Source organism: Parambassis ranga, chromosome 6 (assembly GCF_900634625.1).
Source record: "Parambassis ranga chromosome 6, fParRan2.1, whole genome shotgun sequence".
Lineage (NCBI taxonomy): Eukaryota > Metazoa > Chordata > Actinopteri > Ambassidae > Parambassis > Parambassis ranga.
Window position 1 is genome coordinate 14,232,815 of NC_041027.1, and position 19,939 is coordinate 14,252,753.

Consider the following 19,939-nt stretch of genomic DNA (forward strand, 5'->3'; position numbering starts at 1 on the left):
TATCATCCAAACGTGTTTAAATAAATGAATAAAGAATGTTCAACAATTTTGAATGGGTAGGTATGATTCAGAAAATTGACTTCACAGCACACAATACAATATTTGAAAATTACTGGGGAAAGATTTGCCCGTGAATGTTGCCTGAATCTGATGACTTAGCTGTAAACTGTTCTTCTACAAAATAAAGTACATCAAAAACAGTATTTTCTCATGAATTTATACCATTATTACCTGAAAATGAAAGCTCGTCTTCCCCTTCTTTACCCAACCAGCACTCAGCAGAAGGCCCCCCTGGTTTCTCACGTGTTTTCAAATCCAGTTAGTTCTGAGGGGCTGGACTCTTGATGATCCGAGACATTTTTTATTAAAACATTGAAGGTGCTGTTTTATGAGTACGCTGCATTTTATTACATAGCATGAGCGAGGCGGCGAATTTCACTTTTAAGTCAGAAGTGATTAGGTGATTTGTCTTCTTAGAAATCAGTCACTATTTTTAATGTGGTCACGAAAAAACCAGCTCAATCATAGTGTCATGATAAAAAGCGTACCATTCTTTAATTCAGTACAAAAAGTGCCAAACAGACCTCAAATGCAGAGAGACTGTTTACACAGGAACAGAAAACAGGATTTCACCCATCTCGTAGCATCAACAGATAAACTAGCAGCCAGGAGGCCCAACACCACAACAAACACACTTTTCACAGGGATAAAAATCTGATCTTTGTGCCTGTGTAAATCCAACCAAAAACACAACAGATACCGTCAGGGACAGGAGTCTTATAATTAAACAATTATATTGGTCCAGGTGGTTTAAAATGTAACATGTTAGAATAATAATAATTATAATGGAATGTTATGATTTTATGAGAATCAGATTTTCCAGTTATGTTTTCTTATAATTTCCTATTTTGACTTGAAAATACAAGGAGGCTGTGATAAACGTCCGTGTTAAAAATAAAAACCTTCTGCTTCTTTTCAAAACAACAACAATAATAACAATAATAATAATATTGATGACAGTACAGTTTGATGGAAGTTAACTATGATTACTTCATGAGTTTATACTATGCTTTACAGTGTGTTGTGACTTACAAAAAAACAAAGGAGACAGAAAGAATATCTCAGCATGTTTTTTTTGTCATGGATGTTATTTTCTTCACATGGCGTATTTAAGGGTCCATTCTTTTGCTAGTTTGTTGTATCTGAGGAGATAAAAGATGGGGGTGAAGTAAGTGGACGATATTCAAAGACAGGTATCAACACACCACACACGCGCCTCTGTGTGAGTATACTCACTTGTCTTTGTCATTCTTGTAGGTGTGTGCTATGTCCGGCACTAAAGGGTCGTCAGGGTTTGGATCACACAGCAATGAACATATGGACAATAAAACTGCAATGAAACAGAAGAGAAAGGATCCGTCACTGGCTGCACTGCTGCATGAGGACAGACAGACGGCACAAAGTGTGAGGAGGTCACAGGCAATAATGTGAGTATGAAAAGACACCTTAAAGGTAGGGTAGGAGATTTTGAAAACTCAGCCAGATTTGGAAATTAAACACACGCCCCTTTCTCTCGGAGCTCACCCCGAGGCCACGCCTCCCAATCACATGGACGCGCATCACCTGCAGACGAGCTGCGGTCTGTGACTTCGGCCATCATGCACGTACCTCTCTGGTGCGCACAGAGCAGGAAGAGAGTGACAACCAGCCAATACTCCGTGCAGGGTCCACCCGGAGGATTGGCTGATGTTTTTAGTGTTTTATAGCTTCCACAGATGATTCATATTCTTCGTTTTAATGAGAAACTGCCGAACTAATCGGTTGCTATCGGATTGTAAAGAGAAGTTACACTAATTTAACAAAAAGTGCATCAGAATGAAATCTCCTACCCGACCTTTAAACACAGAAAATGTTAAAGAAAACATGGGCAGCAGCTACCTTTAGACACTGTCAGTGCTGGAGACCACTGTGACCGTAGAATGTCCAAACAGATGCTGCCGTTGCTGTTTATATTTGGGTGATAAATCTTTGTTGTAAATGCTACCTGTAAAAAAAAAAAAAAAATACAACATAAACAAAGAAGATTAACTTTACTGCACACATGTTGTAGCAGAATGTTCAGTCTATAATAACACTGATGTTACTGTCTTTATTTTGAAGGGTGTCCATTGGTTAATGTTGCTAAAACACGATAAATTCTGCAGTATGACAAACTTTGATAAATCCACAGCGATTCTCACTTTTGGTGGCTTGAACGGATAGTCAGTAGGGAAGTGAATGGTTAGGAAGAAAACTCCTCCCTGGTATGGACTGTCCACCTGACAAAGACATTTCTGTCAGTAAGCACTGCATAATAATAAAGAGTAATAAATAAACACGAAGCAACCGGCTGAAACCATGTAGCTGCAGCTGTATATGTGGAGGCAAAACTATTTAACAAAAATGTGTTCAAGACGAGAAGGAACCCCCCAAAAATAAGCTGCTACATCTCAATAAATTCAACTTAGGACTGGTAAAACATTTTGAATGTAGTGGAGGACACGGTGCCTCAAGTGATGGCCTAACACTCACCGGGCCCAAGATGGTCGCCTGCCAGTGAAACACTACAGGCAATTAAGAGAGAAAGAGAAACACATTACATGCTGTTCACACCATGGACACACTCACTGGTGTCTGCTGCATTGTTTACATCGGTTTCCAGGTGGTCATGTGACTTATCCTGGACACGGCGTTCACAAAGAACATGAGAAACATGCTATATAAAGGTATACAGGAGTATCTTAATTTCTGAATGTTCCAAAATCAGGTGTTTACGTGTACCAGTATCCTGTTTGAACATTTGAACTACACCTCATGGAGTCAGCAGTGCATTGTGATGGCTCGAGGTCGAAACGATCATCTGAAATAACGCCACTTTAACGCCAGCGTGTTGTGCGCTCTGCTGAGAAGGTGATCGGCTGCAGCCTGCCTTCTATCCAAGACCTGTACGTCTCCAGGACAGGACTGAGGCATGCAGGTCGGATCACAGCTGACCCTTCTCACCCTGGACATGGACTCTTTGAGCCACTCCCTTCAGGCAGGAGGTTCCCCTCTGCTGTTGGACTGTTGAAATGTAATTAATGCACTGCTCTGCACTGTCACTTCAGAAGGTCACTTTAATATAGTCACTGCATATTGATGACTATTTGCACTGTTTACTTCCATCTTGCACACTAGTACCACCTCACCGATCCATGTGGTACCTATTACATTATTACACTCGTTCTTATAAGGGTCTATGTTTTCCAGTACAACCACCACTCATTTTATGTTCTGTTCATTGTATGTCTGCTATGTCATGTCAATTTACAGCCTTACTTTTAGTTTATTTACCTTAATTTTATCTTAGTTTTATCCTATTTCATGTTACATGGCAATAAACACGATTCTGATTCTGATTCTTTTTAGTCTTTGTGCAGTCAAGGGAACCATAAAATGGTGCATTATATACTCACTGTCATCGCCCCTTGGTCCAGCAGAGCACTGCGCAGGAGGGTCTCTCTGCAGGTCGTGCAGCTCCTGTGAACAGTGCAGTCTGTAATTTAGCTCAACAGGAAGCAGTCAAATGTCAGACTTCTCTTGGCTTTGTGAGATCAACTCACAAGGGTCACATTTAAAATATAGCTACAGTAACTTCAGCTGACAAAAAAGACATAAACACAAAATATATAATTTATTTCATATCTAATCTGTATCTGATTAGAACTGAAACACTGGTGGTTTAAAGCTATACGTATCTGCACGTCAGCAGCAGCAGTAAATGTGTCATGAGGAAGCACAGAGGAGGATGAATGGTGACATAACGTTCCTGGAAACTGCAGCGCTCGTTCTCCGCCAAGAATCCACGAACAAAGACAAGGCTGTTGTCGTAGACAAGTTAAAGCTGATAAATATAAGATAAATCATCCAAATATTTGTAGGTTAACACGGCGGAGTCAAAGAGAATATTAACTGAGCTAACTTGGCTACTTGTTAGCGAGTTAGCATCAAACTTTTGAACTGTTTTATCTATTGTCGCCGGTGTCAGCTGGCAAATTACTTCTAGAAAAGTTGGACACCAGCTGTTTTAAAGCACGGATATCATTGTAAGTTCTAATAATAAAACATTTTTATTAAAATGAATTCCAACGTAAGCGTCTGTTGGGCCAGTTAGCTCCCTTTAGCTGTCAACCAGAGCTAGCTGCTCGGACTCACCTTCTGTATTCTCTTCAGTGCCATGGCTGACTGATGCCGTTTTCTTCTTAACTGTTAATTATCGATTTTAATATTATTGCCTGTGACGTGAATGGCTGTGTTTTATTCCCTGAGTACTTCGACAGCCGCCCTGCGAGGCGTTTGTGTTTTTATAAAGCCGCTTTTGTTTCCGCTTTCCTCTGTTTACGGGCGCTCCTCCGAGGTGCACCATGGGAAATGTAGTTCACACGGACCAAAACCCATTTTTAGTTTGATTGCCGTTGCTAGGCAATCAAACTATTGTTCTTCACCCTCTTTCTTCTTATAATGAAATAAATTATAATAATGATAAAAAAAATAATAAAATAAAAAATAATAAAAATTCTTCCGTACGTTTTTTGGCGCAGCGTGTCTTCAGCATACATTGACCGATTTCAGCCATTCAAGATAAGATAAGATAAGATAAAACTTTATTAATCCCGAAGGAAATTCTTGTGCCAGAGGTATCAAGTTACATTAAATGCAGTTAAGTACAGAGTATAAGAGTATAAGTGTCACTATAATCCAAAAAAAGAGTACAGTACGCGGTATGAGCACAATATATGATACATGGATACAATATGGAGATGTAAGGTGCTAAGTAAACATAATATAGGAATGACAGTGATGCCTGACATGATTATCTAGCGCTTCTCCCTACAGAAAGGGGAGGAGTTATACAGTCTGATGGCCACTGGCAGGAAGGACCTCCTGTGGCGTTCTGTGCTGCTCCTCGGTAGTCTCAGTCTACCGCTGAATGTGCTCCTGTAGGACAGCAGTGTGTCCTGCAGGGGGTGAGACGTGTTGTTACGAATACTGAGGAGTTTCCTCAGTATCCTCCTCTCCGTCACCTCCACCACAGACTCCAGCTCCACTCCCAGCACCGAGCCAGCCTTCCTAATGAGCTTGTTGAGTCTGTTGGTGTCGGCCATCTTCATCCTGCTGCCCCAGCACACTACAGCGTAGAAGATGACGCTGGAGACCACCGAGTGGTAAAACATCTGCAGCATGGTCTGGCAGACGTTAAAGGACCTGAGTCTCCTCAGTAGATACAGGCGACTCTGTCCCTTCCTGTATATTGCCTCTGCGTTTGTGGACCAGTCCAGTTTGTGGTCAATGTGGACACCCAGGTATTTGTAGCTGTCCACAATGTCCACGTTGGTACCCTTGATGCTGACCGGGTTAGGGAGTGTCTGGTGCTTCCTGAAGTCCACCACCAGCTCTCTTGTCTTTGTGACATTCAGCTGCAGGTGGTTCTGTCCGCACCACTCCACAAAGCTGTCCACCACACTCATATACTCCGCCTCCCGACCTCTGCTGGTACAGCCCACAATGGCAGAGTCATCCGAGAACTTCTGCAGGTGGCAGGACTGTGAGCAGTGTCTGAAGTCCGATGTATAGAGTGTGAACAGGAATGGAGACAGTACCGTGCCCTGGGGTGCCCCCGTGCTGCTCACTATCGTGTCCGAGACGGTGTTCCTCAGCCTCACAAATTGTGGTCGACCTGTAAGATAGTTAGTGATCCAGGTGACCAGTGGGGTCTCTACCTGCATGTCCAGGAGCTTCCTATTCAAAAGGGCAGGCTGCACGGTGTTAAACGCACTGGAAAAATCAAAGAACATGATTCTAACAGTGTTACCTGCCTCCTCCAAGTAGGTGTGTGCTCTGTGCAGCAGGTAGATGATGGCGTCCTCCACTCCAATACGGGGCTGGTAAGCAAACTGCAGGGGGTCCAGCGATGGTTCCACAACAGCACGCAGGTGTTTCAGGACCAGCCTCTCCAGAGACTTCATCACATGTGAAGTCAGAGCAACTGGTCTGTAGTCGCTGTGTGTGCTTGGATGTTTGGTCTTGGGCACAGGAACAAGGCATGTTGTCTTCCACAGGGCAGGGACAGTCATCAGGCTCAGACTCAGGGAGAAGATGTGCTGGAAGACCCCACACAGCTGTGTGGCGCAGTCCCTGAGTACTCTGGGGCTGAGTCCGTCCGGTCCTGCAGCTTTTCCCGGTCGTAGGCGACTGAACTCCCTCCTCACATCCTCTGTGGTGATGGTAACTGTGGACACAGAAGAGCAGAGAGAGAGATCTGATGGGGGAGGGTGGGGGGTTGTTAATGGAAGGTGGGGTAAGGGGGGCAGGGTGATGTTATTGATGGGGAGGTGAGACTGGTTAGTATGGTTAGGGGGAGGGGGAGGAGGAGGTACATTGTTGTTATCGACAGGTGTTAATGGTGCATCACAGGGAGGGGGAGGGTGGTCAGGGAGTGGACTGTCAAACCTGTTGAAGAACAGGTTCAGCTGGTTGGCCTCCTGCAGATCTCCATCCATCAGCTGGTCAGAGATCCTATTGTGGCCGGTGATGGTTCGCATGCCACTCCATACCTCCCTCAAGTTGTTCCGGGCAAGTTGGCTCTCCAGCTTCCTCCTGTAGCTCTCCTTGCCCTCTCCAATCTTCTCCCTCACCTCTGCCTGGGCCCTCCTCATCTCCTCTCTGTCTCCACTCAAGAAGGCTGTCTTCTTTCTGTTGAGTGATGCCTTGATGTCCTTTGTCACCCATGGTTTATTGTTTGGAAAGCAGCGTATTGACCTGGTGGGGATTAGAGAATCTGTGCAAAAATTAACATATTCTGTGATACAGTCTGTGAGTGTGTCTACATCCTCACCGTGGGTGTCACAGAACACATCCCAGTCAGTCACCTCAAAACATCCCTGCAGGGTCTCCAGGGCTTCCGGTGTCCACCTCCGTATAGTTTTGGTGGTCACCGGCTGCCGCTGTACTGCTGGTATATACTGGGGTTTGAGGTGGACTAGGCTATGGTCTGATCTGCCCAAGGGAGGGAGAGCTATGGAGCTGTATGCCTCTTTAACATTAGCATACAGTAAATCTAGAGTTTTATTTTCTCTTGTTTTACAGTCCACAAACTGCTTGAAAGTGGGCAGAGTTGATTTCAGATTAACATGGTTAAAATCGCCAGAAATCGCTATGAAGGCATTAGGGTGCTGGGTCTGAAGCCTCGCGGTCACAGAGCTGATGACGTCAGTAGCCCGCGACGCCTCAGCCGAGGGAGCAATGTAAACAAACAATGTAATGTAGCAATGTAAACAAACAAACAAACAAACATGTAATCAACTATCAAAATGTTCGTCTCACAGAGGACATTCCGAGTCAACTTTACGTGTTTTTCAAAAAATTATAATTTTTCAAACATTAAGCAATTTCAATGTCATTTTTAACATGGGAGTCTATGAGAGAGCCCTTCAACGAGGGTCGTCTGCCAAATGTTTCTCCTCCTACAAATTTCAAGCTACAGACTCCATTTTAGTCTTAAAACGCTCATTAGATGCTGCTCTATCAAACTTATATTCAGAATTTTCTAATTCCGAATCGTTTCCATGCACCAGGCTCCCAAAGTTGGAGTGGTTTTTGAGGTCTCCTCTGCTGTTACCATGGTGACAGGCTGACACACAGAGGTATACAAAGCTCTGAATCGCTCTGATTCTCCAGCAATTCAGAGCAATCCTTCACATCAGCGTTCAAAGCAATGCTACAGCTGCAGCCATCAAACTTGCATTTTCTTCAGGAAATGCCCTTTTCTAGTTCACAATTTAATCTCAGAATTCAGAGAAACAAATTCAGGACCAAAAACCTTAAAAACATATTGCATATATTAGATATTCTCTAAATGAACTGGATTCAGGAACTCTCAGCCCCACTAGGTGTAGAATATGACCCAATGAAATCAAATGAACAGGAAACCACAATCTCCACAAATGAATGATTTATTTAATCAAATTATTAAATCACTGGAGCCTGTTGTCTCCAGTATTGAGTGATTTATAGCTGAATGTAAACAAACACCTGCATATCAGAATATTGAAGTCAAATCAAACACAACATTCTCCTACATATAACATCACATTGTCAGTATTGTTTGTTTTGCTTCATATTTCTTTGAAAATAATAAAACACACTTCCACCAAAAACAGCATCACACAACGTAACCTGTGTGAAATAAATTATCAGAGGGTTAAATCACGTTATCTTCTCTGGAAAAAGTCTCATGCTCAGATTTTGAGCTTCCTCCTCTATCATCCCAGGAGGTCCTAATTGTACCAACAATTACACTAATCTGTGTTTATCTGTCGGAAAGTTCATGCTATCGCTGTAATTGGCCTAAAAAATCCCATAAACACAAACAGCATCATCAGTAAACAGGCTGCGGCTTTGCTTCCACCAACATGACATGAGTGTTTATGCTGTGGGCTGCCTTACATAATGCCCACCTAACCCAACACAGTGTGCCCTATACCAATATAGAATAGAATAGAACAGAATAGAACAGAATAGAATAGAATAGAACAGAATAGAATAGAATAGAATAGAATAAAATAGAACAGAACAGAATAGAATAGAATAGAACAGAATAGAATAAAATAGAACAGAACAGAATAGAATAGAATAAAATAGAACAGAACAGAACAGAATAGAATAGAACAGAATAGAACAGAACAGAATAGAACAGAATAGAATAAAATAGAACAGAATAAAATAGAATAGAACAGAATAGAATAAAATAGAACAGAATAAAATAGAATAGAATAGAATAAAATAGAATAGAACAGAATAGAATAAAATAGAACAGAATAAAATAGAATAGAACAGAATAAAATAGAATAGAACAGAATAGAATAAAATAGAATAGAACAGAATAAAATAGAACAGAATAGAACAGAACAGAATAAAATAGAATAGAACAGAATAGAATAGAATAGAATCACTGTATTCATCCCAATACACCTTGTCTGTCTGTGTAAATGACAGACTAGTGTATTTCCAATGCAAATTATAGCAAATTTTGCTGCCAAAAAGCGACGAGTGTACTTTTTTACGACAGTGATGCCAACTGTCGCAAACGTGTGGGAGGCTTTGGGCGCTGCTCGTGACGTAGGGAGGTAGCCGCCGCCGCCGCCGCCGCCACCTACACTGACCTGGATTTGTGCGGCTGAGGGCGCCTGTACCGACCTCTCTTCATATCATGGATTTTAGGACGAAGCCGCATCGTGTTCGTGCTCGTTCTCAACCCATCCGCCTTCGTCTCGGAGGCAGGAACGCGGGAGGCGTGACATGTCTGTGGGGTATTGAACTGTGACGCGAGGGAATCGGCTTGTTTAGCAGCCTAATGAGGCAGTATCGATATGAATAGCGGCATTTTAACGCCTACGTTCACACCGCCCGTGTCCGTGTTTGCTAACTGGATCCGGTTTTACCCACTGACTGTGTTGGAACCTCTCTAAAAACTGAGACAACAGTGTTTAGCCTACTTCTTTAAAGCGAGGAAGTGGCGCTAAGTCAAGCTAGCTGGACTGCACGAAGATGTGACCGGAAGTAGAGTGGTTGCTCCTCCAAAGTAAAAGCTGTTTCTTTTTAAGCTTTAACTTCCAAAGGTGGATTTTTGTATTTGACACCGAGTTTAAACGACAGCAGACTCTTTATCCTTAAGACAACATTCCGGTATTGCTTGTTACAGCATACATCTCATATCAAACGACACTTTTCTTGTTTTATTTTTGCAGCCGCGACCGGAAGTAACCTTCTTATTCGTTGCATGTTGACACTGGTAAGAAGTGGGATGTGGCCAGGATGTATTTATGCTGCCGTTCAAGATATGAAAATCATTGAATCAGCGCTGCTTCGGGAGCCGTGCTTCACCTTCCGGGCGCAGCGGGGGTCACCGAGGTGTCCGCTGTCCGTCAACGCGTTGGTCGAAAACAGCGAGCAGCGACCGGAGCGGCCCCGCTGGACTCGTCTCTCGTCTGGACCGGATCAGCGCCAGGAAGGCTCCTCAGCCTCACGTCCACAGACAATTTGTTGGATTTGTGTGCACAGCAGTTGTCTTACGTAATAACAGTATGTGAATCAATACAGGCACGTCGCTGACCTTTTTTTTTTATTTGTTTTTTTTTTTTTTTGGACAAAAACATTTGCCCCCTTTGTTTTTTGTTTTTTATTTTATTTCTCCCATGTCAACATCCCAGCATCAAGTGATGATGGAGTCCTCTCTAGCACTCGGCAGACTGGAGCTGACCCCCGGCTCAGCCGCTGTTGGGGTCAGCCTGACCCCTCGGCTTCCTGGAGGCTCCCCCTCTGCTAAGGACAGGTCTGGCCAGAGGAACCAGGGGCAGCAGCAGCAGCAGGCTCACCTGAACGGATGCGTCCCGCTGTCCCACCAGGTGGCAGGTCACAAGTACGGAGTGGATAAAGTTGGTGAGTGGGTAACTTCCTGTGCTGGTTTTAGGATGAATATGTTGTTGCTCATCAGTGATGCGTGTGACTCAGGACATGGCTCATGGAGCATTCTCAAGACACTTCAGGCTCTGTATAAAGGTCTAGGATCCCCTGTAACCTGTCTCAGCATTGATCTGGTCTGAGGTGGTCTAATAATAGAGAAATTAGGCACCAGAATGTCCCTAAATTCCATCACAGAACCTTTGAAACATGGAGAATGTGTGGGTTTGTGTCTCACACAGCACACCTGAAATGGTCAAAGCCTCCATTGTGTGTTATCAGAAGCAGCCGTATTGATCCTGGGGTTAGTTACCAGATGTCCCAGATGGATGAGTTACTGGTTGTCGGTCAGTCACCCTGATGAACGTTACACATCTTCACGTTGTGGCACAAACAGGATTGTGTTGACATACGGGATAAACCGGTCCGAGTGTCTCCGTTTGACCCGAGGCTCCTTGATATGAGTTCCGTCTCCTAACGCCCCGGCTTGAAGTTTGACATTTAGTTTGAGTAGAAAGTACAGTGTGTAATTATTATTACTGTAAATGCTCGTTTACACTTAAATAACCAACATCCTTTGGTGCTAGTCAATATGAAATTCTGGCTTTATGTTAATATTATTTATTTGCACACCAATATGAGGAGGCTTTGTGATGATCCAGCATTGTTACTGATACAAGCAGAGCAGGAATACAGGAGAAGTGCTGGAATCCTGCTCGTCTGGTCGTGCTGCTGCTCTCTGAAAATCATCTCCGCCCGTTTCCCTGTGGCCCCCGGTACCTCCTCTCCATCATAGGTCTTTGTTGAGCGTGTGGATGTTTACTGATCTATCACTTAGAGAATGTGTGCGCTGGGGCACACCTGAAATGGTCAAAGCCTCCATTGTGTGTTATCAGAAGCAGCCGTATTGATCCTGGGGTTAGTTACCAGATGTCCCAGATGGATGAGTTACTGGTTGTCGGTCAGTCACCCTGATGAACGTTACACATCTTCACGTTGTGGCACAAACAGGATTGTGTTGACATACGGTCCGTTGAGGATAAACCGGTCGAGTGTCTCCGTTTGACCCGAGGCTCCTTGATATGAGTTCCGTCTCCTAACGCCCCGGTGTCTTTGCTCTACAGTGTGTAATTATTATTACTGTAAATGCTCGTTTACACTTAAATAACCAACATCCTTTGGTGCTAGTCAATATGAAATTCTGGCTTTATGTTAATATTATTTATTTGCACACCAATATGAGGAAGCTTTATGATGCGATTGCAAAACTGTTCCAGCATTGTTACTAATACAAGCAGAGCAGGAATACAGGAGAATTGCTGGAATCCTGCTCGTCTGGTCGTGCTGCTGCTCTCTGAAAATCATCTCCGCCCGTTTCCCTGTGGCCCCCGGTGCCTCCTCTCCATCATAGGTCTTTGTTGAACGTGTGGATGTTTACTGATCAATCACTTATTCACAGCGCGGCGTGTCCGCTCCTTTTCACACAGCTGTTGATTCAGCAGCACTGTACCTTTCACACAGAGCTGGGATAAAGCCACGGCAGGCCCGATCTGCTTTGCCCCCCACACACACACACACACATTGTGCGCTGTGTTTCGGGCCAGTGCAAATTAAGAGGCCCTTGTGTCGGTGTGGTCAAGGTTACCAGACAATTCAGACAGGGAATGTCGCTCTCTAAAGTCGTGTTTTAGGAGCCACACATTCATGTTCTGGGCACTCGCTGCACTTAAGGTGTCACCAACAGCAACCACAAGAAGAACAACACGACAATTTAAGTCATCTGATGTTATTTCATCGAAGAGGAAAATGTGTCAAGTGCACCTTTATTTCCATTTTCTTGTAGTCTGTCCGAGCGGGTGCAGCCGCTCTAACACACTGTCATGTTTCAGCCTTATGAAATGAGTAATTACCCATAAATACCCCATGTAAGCGTCACAGCAGCGGCTCTTTCTGTAGGCTACAATCTAGGAATATCAGAACCAACACCACAAACTGAGGCTGGATTCAGAAGTCACCACATGCTGCCAGTGTAGTGGCTGGTTTGCTGGTTTCATTTCATTCCAAGGGACGTCCGGTTCACTTGTTTGCATGTTCTCAGCATCTTTAACGATGTGAAACTTTCTAAATTCAGTCTCAGCAGTAACACGACATGCTGTGCTTTAAACTGTAACACTGATAAGACTGAGCCGGGTGCTCCTCAAAGTTTCTTCCTGCCACGGCTAGCTCAGGGGATCAGGATCTGGGTTTCTGTGAAGCACCTAGAGACAATTTTAATCGTAAAAGACGATACACCAATAAAGTTAAATTGCATAACATCACACAGGAAATGCGGCTTGACATCCAGTATTATAGATTAAGCCGTGCCATGCACACCTACAGACTCTCCCACTTATATGTTAGTCTACCTGGAAACGTGTGCAGATTACAGCTGCAGAGAGGGAAGCAAAGGTGAAAGTCCTCTTCATTCCTCACCTGTCAGCTGCTCCGTGGCAGCCTGTTATACCCTTATGATAAAAAAAAAATATATCATTTTAGTTCTGCCTGCCCGTCACTTCTGGATTACATTATGCAAATATTCCTGGTTTTAAAATGTACGTTTATCATGGTGGAAACTGTATGTGGTCAGATCCTAAAGCTGCCTTTAGAGGAGCTCACAGAGGTGGTTAGAGGCGGGTAAATATTAACAGCGTTCTGCCTTAAGCATCACTCATCATCTGTTTTTATTGCATGTGTCTGATTACAGTTTGTTTCCATTGCCGCATGGTATTTTTATTGATTGGGATAACACTATAATGATCAGATAGGGGAACCGCTCACACAGTGACCCAACCCGTGAACAGGCAGGAGGATAATGTCAGCTCATTCTGTCACAGGTTGTGAGGCCTAAAACATGAACATATCAGCTGATCTCATATTGTGCAAGTCCTGTAAATGGGTGTGGTCACATGGCTCAACAGGGCGGCTTCAACATTTTCAATCATTTAAATATAAATCCACCCTCTAACCCATGTTAAACACAGCCAGATCCCAACCGGAAGTGTAAATAAAGTAAGAATCTGAAGCTGAACCCGAAGAAAACCATCCAGCAAATATTGTGTCATTGTAGGAAATCCAGGAGAAACATGTAAACATCATCTATAGGCGTGTTTGTTAAGGGTGTGCGGCTTCAGGACACACAAACGTCCATCCATGTGACACGTGTTTGCTGAAGAGACACACAGAACATACATTCTGTTCATCTTTAAATCAATACAGAGCAATTTATGGCGCCTTCATGACTCATATTTAACACATAATCTGTGCGTTTTCCTCGTGTGTAGTTACAATAAATATATATTAACTCTTACTAGCTGTATTTAGCTAAGAGGGAAACGCAGCCCACTGCTTGGTCTGACGAGCAGATTGTCCCCCCCCCTCAGGCTCACATCAGCACCGTCCCATTGGCTGGTGTGCTGCTTATTATTTATTACAGGAGGTGTTGTTGTGCGTTGTTGTTGTGCGAGTCTGCGTTTGTGCATACATCTGTGTGTTCTTAGAAGAGTCTAGAGATCAGCCAAAGAGCAGACTAATCCTCTCCACTGCAGGTTCATTCAGCCAGCCTGTAATCATGTGATGATGTAATAACAGACTCATCCTTTTCCTCGCTGCATCTTACTGGCCTGCAGTGTTCTTCTTCTTCTTCTTCTTCTTCTGCCCGCTGTGCTCTCTCTCTCTCTCCCTCTCTCTCTGATTTCCGGTGCCATCTTTGTGTTGTGTTCTGCAGGTATTTTGCAGCACCCGGATGGAACGGTCCTCAAGCAGCTTCAGCCTCCACCCAGAGGTCCGAGAGAGATGCAGTTTTACAGCATGGTAATGATTACATTAATGTGCACAGCGGGAGCATGGGTGGAGATTTATGAGTAAAGTTGACATTCCTTTTGGGTGTATGCAGTCACAAGGAGAGCGAGCGACCTGCTGCTTCCGTGTTTGCTTTAGAGCTTAAGGCTGCTGTTTAACCTCTGCATACAAACAGGGATGAGTCAGGGCGTCATGTCCGCCGGTCCCTCGACTAAACCAATCACACCTAATCCCAACAACAATACGTCCGTATACAATAACAGTCAGCTGTTGTTTTTTGTACTGATAACAGGAAATATGATTCTTTCTGTCGTTGACCAGCGATCATTGTGTCGCCATGTAGATTGATGGAGGGAAATAGACCTCTAGTATGATGTGGTGTGTGTGTGTGTGTGTGTGTGTGTCCCAGGTGTATGCAGAGGACAGCGATGATCCCTGTCTTCTAGACCTTCGGAACCATCTGCCCAAATATTATGGTACCTGGTCGTCTCCGGACAGCCCCAATGGTAAGGCCAAGACCGCACAACGCATATTTAGCCACAAGTGTCCAGTATTAGGCCTAAATATGGACGCTGGACGAACAGGAAGAGAGGAGGAAGTTTTGGGATTTTGCCGCCCTATAAACTGAGATTATAAGTGTGCGTGTGTGTTCTGAGCAGACCTGTACCTGAAGCTGGAGGATGTGACCCGGCCCTTCGTCAAACCCTGCATCATGGACGTGAAGCTGGGCCAGCGGAGCTACGATCCGTTCGCTTCGCAGGAGAAACGGGAACAGCAGATCAGAAAGTACCCTCTGATGGAGGAGATAGGCTTCCTGGTCCTCGGCATGAGGGTGAGTCGGGCTGAAATTTCTCACTTAAAAAGTTAAATGTCATGTTGGGCGCCCAACGCTGTCTTAATCAGATTCATGTCTGCACGTCACACTCACGGGGCAAAACAAACAGATGACAGGAAAAGGCTTATCTGTGTAAAGGAAGCCAGTGAAATAGCGAAACCTTTATCACTGTGATCAGTTTCCATTGCGACCTTCTATCTGTGCGACTATCACAACGTGTCCTGGTTTGTGTTTTCCTGCAAGACAAACAGAAGACACCTACAATTAACCGTCTGTCTGTGTCAGTTAAAATGTCAGCTCGTTGCTGTATTCGCTATGTGGACGTGCCAGGTTGATGCCGGAGGCGGTTGCCCCCCACCCCTGATGCACGCCGTTGTTGCGCCATTAATACAGCCTTTATTGATTGACGGCGACGACGGGGCGACGCTGCTAGAGAGGCGGCTTTATGGCTGCGTGTCCCCACCCTGTGCAAACTGCTCATAAATGATATGTCTGCTTGTGGACTTTAGCTGAGGGATCTGCTGTTTGCTTGTGCTATCTCTACGGAGACAGGCAGGGGTTAATGTAAAAATGGAAGATTTCATCAGTGACAAAGTGACGCCCCCTAGTGGATAGGAGCAGTCATGATGGAACGCATCTTCTCATCCGTGTTGGTGTAAAATCATTGGTGTTGTTGTGTTTAGACTCTGGTGAATGAAGGATCTCTGAGGGTTTGAGCGTGTTGAGGTGTTGAAGTATTTGTTTAGATAGGAATGAGACTAATTCTGATTTTCCTGATGAGGGAGTGAGTGAGGACGAGCAGAGGAGTGTTGCTGCTGCTGTAATTTTGTACAGCAGCAGATGTGTGAACATGTCATGAAGGTGGGTATGGAGACGTGTGTGAGTTCTGAACCACTAGGTGGAGCCAGAGAAGCAGCAGGATGACTGTCCCTCTGGATGGAGTTTTTTTATTCATCATGAAGGATTATTAGGAGCAGTGATGTCACTTAACATGATGTATTGTCTTGTTTTTCAGGTGTATAAGTTGTGCAGTGACACTTTTGACTCCTACGACCAGCACTATGGAAGGCGTCTGGTTAAGGACACTATTAAGGATGGTACGTGTTGTCTGTGTGTGTGTCTATTTAGTGAAAGCTGTCAGTGAAATATACAAATAACTCATTCAGACTCTTCTCCCCTCCAGGTTTGGCTAAATTCTTCCATAACGGAGTGGGTCTGAGGAAGGATGCTGTGTCCGGCAGCATCCGTAAAGTTCAGCGGATCCTCCACTGGTTCGAGTCCCAGCACCAGCTGGCCTTCTATGCCAGCTCCCTCCTCTTCGTCTACGAGGGCCTTTCCTCCTGCTCCTCCTCCTCCTCCGCCTCCCTGTCTACGTTGATCACGCCGGCTACGATAAAAACTGACAGCGGTCGGGACGAGGAGGCCGGTCAGGAAGAGGCGGGGCAGGAAGAGGAAGTGGCCGAGTACAACAACAACAACATTCAGGTGGCAGTGCCTTGGGACTACAGCCTGAGCACCATTTACACCAATCACAGGAAAGGTGGCTGCGCGAAGGGTCAGCTCCATGGCAACAACAGTGATGGCGGTACCGCGGAGACGACCGCTAGCTCGCCGCTGTGTCAGGAAGACAACTCGGCGTGGAAGAGAACAGGTGAACTGAAACAACCGCCTAATGGAAATGGAAACAAATCACAACTGGAAGGGAAGAACGAGGCCGCGGAGGAGGAGGAGGAGGACGAGAAGGAGCCGGAGGGAAAGGAACAAGGAGGTGATGCAATAGAGGGGGGCGCTGGAGACCAGGAGGTGGAGGTCAGGATGATCGACTTTGCCCACGTTTTCCCGAGCGAGAGCCACGATCACGGCTACATCTACGGCCTGAAACACCTGCTGACGGTGCTGGAGCAGATCCTGTGTGACGCCGCGTAGAGCCCGCCCCGTCTTTACCTCCTGACCCACCACCACCACCACCACCACCACCATCATCATCATCATCATCATCTCACCTGTGTGATGGTCTGTCAGCCGTGTTTGTTTCTCTCTGTGTGTGTGTGTGTGTGTGGAGGCAGCAGAGTCTGGCGGCTGTGAGCGGTATCACATGCACTAATCGATCCATGAAGGCATTACGACCTGAAACGACCTCCTCAGCTGATGCTCCGCGGGGTCACATGACCACCCAGAGGCCAAGTATTTTTATACTACAGAGACAGAGCATCACACTCTCCTTAAAACTCGGTCTGTACCACAGGAAGCTGCCCGCTCCAAAACAGCGGAAGCCATTGTTCAAACGTGCTCTGTCTTTATGGAAATTCGGGATGCGTGAAGGGTCGCACGTTAAACAGATTTTTTATTTTTTTTTTTTTTTTTTTTTTTTTTGAGGTTTACGTTCAGACTGTGCGGTCTGCTTTATAAACTACCTAAACTACACTTTAATCCCAGTCGGAGTTGATGGCGGCAGCTTGAAGTAGGTCGGGTCGGAGTCGGGTCATCATTCTGTGTTTAAACCACTGTCTGCAGGTATCAATCTCAGGTATTGACTGTATCTACGATCTATTATTCTCAGCAAGATGATCCTCATGTTGTCTGAACGTTTGTTTTTACATCTGATCTCATCCGTGTTTTGTCTTTTACTGTTTTAATCCTGGTGTAGCTGCCAAATCGCCTCTCCTTACTGAAGCCTTTGCTGTGTTCATCCCTCTTTCTATTTTGGACTGCTGTTCCCACACATCCGTTTCTAACCGTTCCTCCTCCCAGATTCTGGAGAAACCTTTGTTTTCTTGGATGATTGTTGTGTGTGCGACAGAAGGGACATGTAGTACTGTGTGAGGAGACGCTGATGGTTTTAAGATTGTAGTAAACGGATCTGTGAAACGTGCTGCTTTAACGACAGAATGCTAATGAGAGAAAGACAGCAACTGAATGGTTTTATGTTGTGTTCGTGTTTTTTTGTGTGTGTGTGTGTGTGTATTTTTGGGTGGAAATGTCAGCACATCTCACAACAGCTGCTTATAACCGCTCGATGTTTCGGTTTATTTTGTATTTTTTTTTGGACGTACCAGGTTTATTATCATGCGTCGGAGGTGTTATCAGATCTTTACACTTTCCTGCAGAGTTTAGTTTGACAGAAAACGTTATCACAGGGGTGAGGAGGGGTGAGGAGGGGTGAGGAAGCAGCAGGGGGAGCCTGTGATTAGATCGATTTAACGTCGAACGTCCCTTTCCGTTCACTGCTGTGATGAGTTTTCTGTTCAGGACGGACTGAAGCAGGTCCGGATGTGTTTCCTGCTTTAATCCCCCCCCCCCCCCCCCCCCCCCCCCGCCGGATTTTAACCGCGAGCCGCTTCACTTCCTGTAGCTTGTAATATATGAATATTCGGAACTTTTGTAAATTAACTTTAATTTTAATCTGAACCAAAAGAGACTATTAGAATATAATATTTTCTCCAACGATGCTACTTTTTGATAAACTTGATGATTTGTTTGAAACGTTTAGGAGCCTAGAGAGAAGACATTTTATTATTATTATTATTATTTCTGATCACTGCCTTATTTTTTTGCGTGTTTTATGATTATTGATTATGGATCATTCCAGCAGCTCCGGCATGCCTATCTTAACAAAAACCATATCATGCATTTGATACGGGGCATTGTTGATGATTAATTATTAATCGAGTGATGCAACTGTAGCGTGAAAGAGTCACAGAGACGGGTCATGTGACCAGACGGGCAGCTTTACCAGTTTAACCATTACATTACTGGACCTGGACGCACTTTTATTGATACTGGAAGCTGACTCTGGTGCATTTGAGTCCTTTTTAGAGACGGAGTGTGAAGAGTCACATTTTGACACACTGCATCGTAAATACAGGGCTGAGAGTTTGTTTGTTTCTGCATAATTATGACCCCAACACATCAACAGATTATCCTGAGACCACAGAAACCAGGAAAAGGATCCAATTTTACATCTGTGAGTGGTGAAAGATGATAGTTCTGCAGAAACAAAGCACAGACATCACATCTGAAGGGACCACACTGATTGGTTGGTGGTGAGTGTCAGTCCAGGTGTGGTTAAACCGGTTCCATCACCTGACTCGTGACTTTTCACCACTGATACCTTTTTTTTTTTTGCTCTTCATACTCTATGCTCAACTCATTTGTTTACATTTAAATCCTCTCACAGCCAGGAAGCGCTGGACATGACTGTATGCTGTCAGACATTAGCAGGTTGTCGGTCTTTGTGTGTCCGTGCAGATGGACGCTCTGCACATTTGTTGTTGTTTTTTTTTTTTTCCTCCCCACTAACGATGTTGTGTGTACTCTACATTACTGCCAGTATGTTGTATTCTTTTATCGTCTGTCCAACCTGAATCATCACACTCACAACTTCTACTGACTTAGTTATAAAGAGCTGAACTGTGTAACCTTTAGTTGTTTATCCGTGCATTTTACTGACTGACTGCTGCCGTCATGGAAACAAAAAAAGATCCTGAAGGTTTGAAACTGGTCCGTGTTGAAACTGGTCCCCCCTTCCAGTCCTCACTGTGGAATTTAAAGAGTGAATTTTGATATACTGGATTTAACATGTCTAATAATGAGCCTGAATCAGAAGAGAAAATATTAGTGTATGAAAGGAGAGTCCCTCTACTCATTATTTTTCAATAATAAAAATATTACACAATTTCACGTGCCTCACATTTTGTTTTTCACTCTAAAAACTGAACTGTAAAAAAAAAA

The 19,939-nt window shown here is 44.5% G+C and overlaps 2 protein-coding genes across 4 annotated transcripts; one reads left to right on the forward strand and one right to left on the reverse strand.

The window, feature by feature from the left end:
• Positions 1-536: 536 nt before the first annotated feature.
• ube2d1b (ubiquitin-conjugating enzyme E2D 1b) lies at positions 537-4,430 on the reverse strand. Its single transcript, XM_028408029.1, has 7 exons — positions 4,234-4,430; positions 3,495-3,558; positions 2,572-2,603; positions 2,241-2,318; positions 1,939-2,044; positions 1,297-1,390; positions 537-1,202 (listed from the first exon to the last, which is right to left on the reverse strand). The coding sequence occupies exons 1-7, from the start codon at positions 4,255-4,257 to the stop codon at positions 1,157-1,159; spliced, it is 444 nt and encodes a 147-aa protein (XP_028263830.1). The 5' UTR covers positions 4,258-4,430; the 3' UTR covers positions 537-1,156.
• A 4,774-nt stretch (positions 4,431-9,204) lies between these two features.
• Positions 9,205-19,888, forward strand: ipmkb (inositol polyphosphate multikinase b). Of its 3 annotated transcripts, XM_028407882.1 has the most exons (7): positions 9,205-10,158; positions 10,287-10,515; positions 14,300-14,385; positions 14,783-14,879; positions 15,033-15,205; positions 16,224-16,305; positions 16,392-19,888. In XM_028407882.1, the coding sequence occupies exons 2-7, from the start codon at positions 10,296-10,298 to the stop codon at positions 17,132-17,134; spliced, it is 1,401 nt and encodes a 466-aa protein (XP_028263683.1). In that variant the 5' UTR covers positions 9,205-10,158; positions 10,287-10,295; the 3' UTR covers positions 17,135-19,888. The 3 variants fall into 3 exon arrangements, with proteins under 3 accessions (XP_028263683.1, XP_028263682.1, XP_028263684.1); XM_028407881.1 differs by having other exon boundaries at positions 9,205-10,515; XM_028407883.1 differs by lacking the exons at positions 9,205-10,158; positions 10,287-10,515; positions 14,300-14,385 and adding an exon at positions 14,392-14,712 and having other exon boundaries at positions 14,743-14,879.
• Positions 19,889-19,939: the final 51 nt, after the last annotated feature.

Excerpts from the sequence above, each read along its gene's own strand:
- ube2d1b (XM_028408029.1), bottom strand. The coding sequence starts at position 4,257 with ATGGCACTGAAGAGAATACAGAAG. Across the intron at positions 2,319-2,571 it reads AGGCGACCATCTTGGGCCCG|GTGGACAGTCCATACCAGGG; the intron begins GTGAGTGTTAGG and ends TGTCTTTGTCAG. Across the intron at positions 1,203-1,296 it reads TACAAGAATGACAAAGACAA|ATACAACAAACTAGCAAAAG; the intron begins GTGAGTATACTC and ends TTATCTCCTCAG.
- ipmkb (XM_028407881.1), top strand. The coding sequence starts at position 10,272 with ATGTCAACATCCCAGCATCAAGTGATGATGGAGTCCTCTCTAGCACTC. Across the intron at positions 10,516-14,299 it reads GTACGGAGTGGATAAAGTTG|GTATTTTGCAGCACCCGGAT; the intron begins GTGAGTGGGTAA and ends TGTGTTCTGCAG. Across the intron at positions 14,386-14,782 it reads AGATGCAGTTTTACAGCATG|GTGTATGCAGAGGACAGCGA; the intron begins GTAATGATTACA and ends TGTGTGTCCCAG.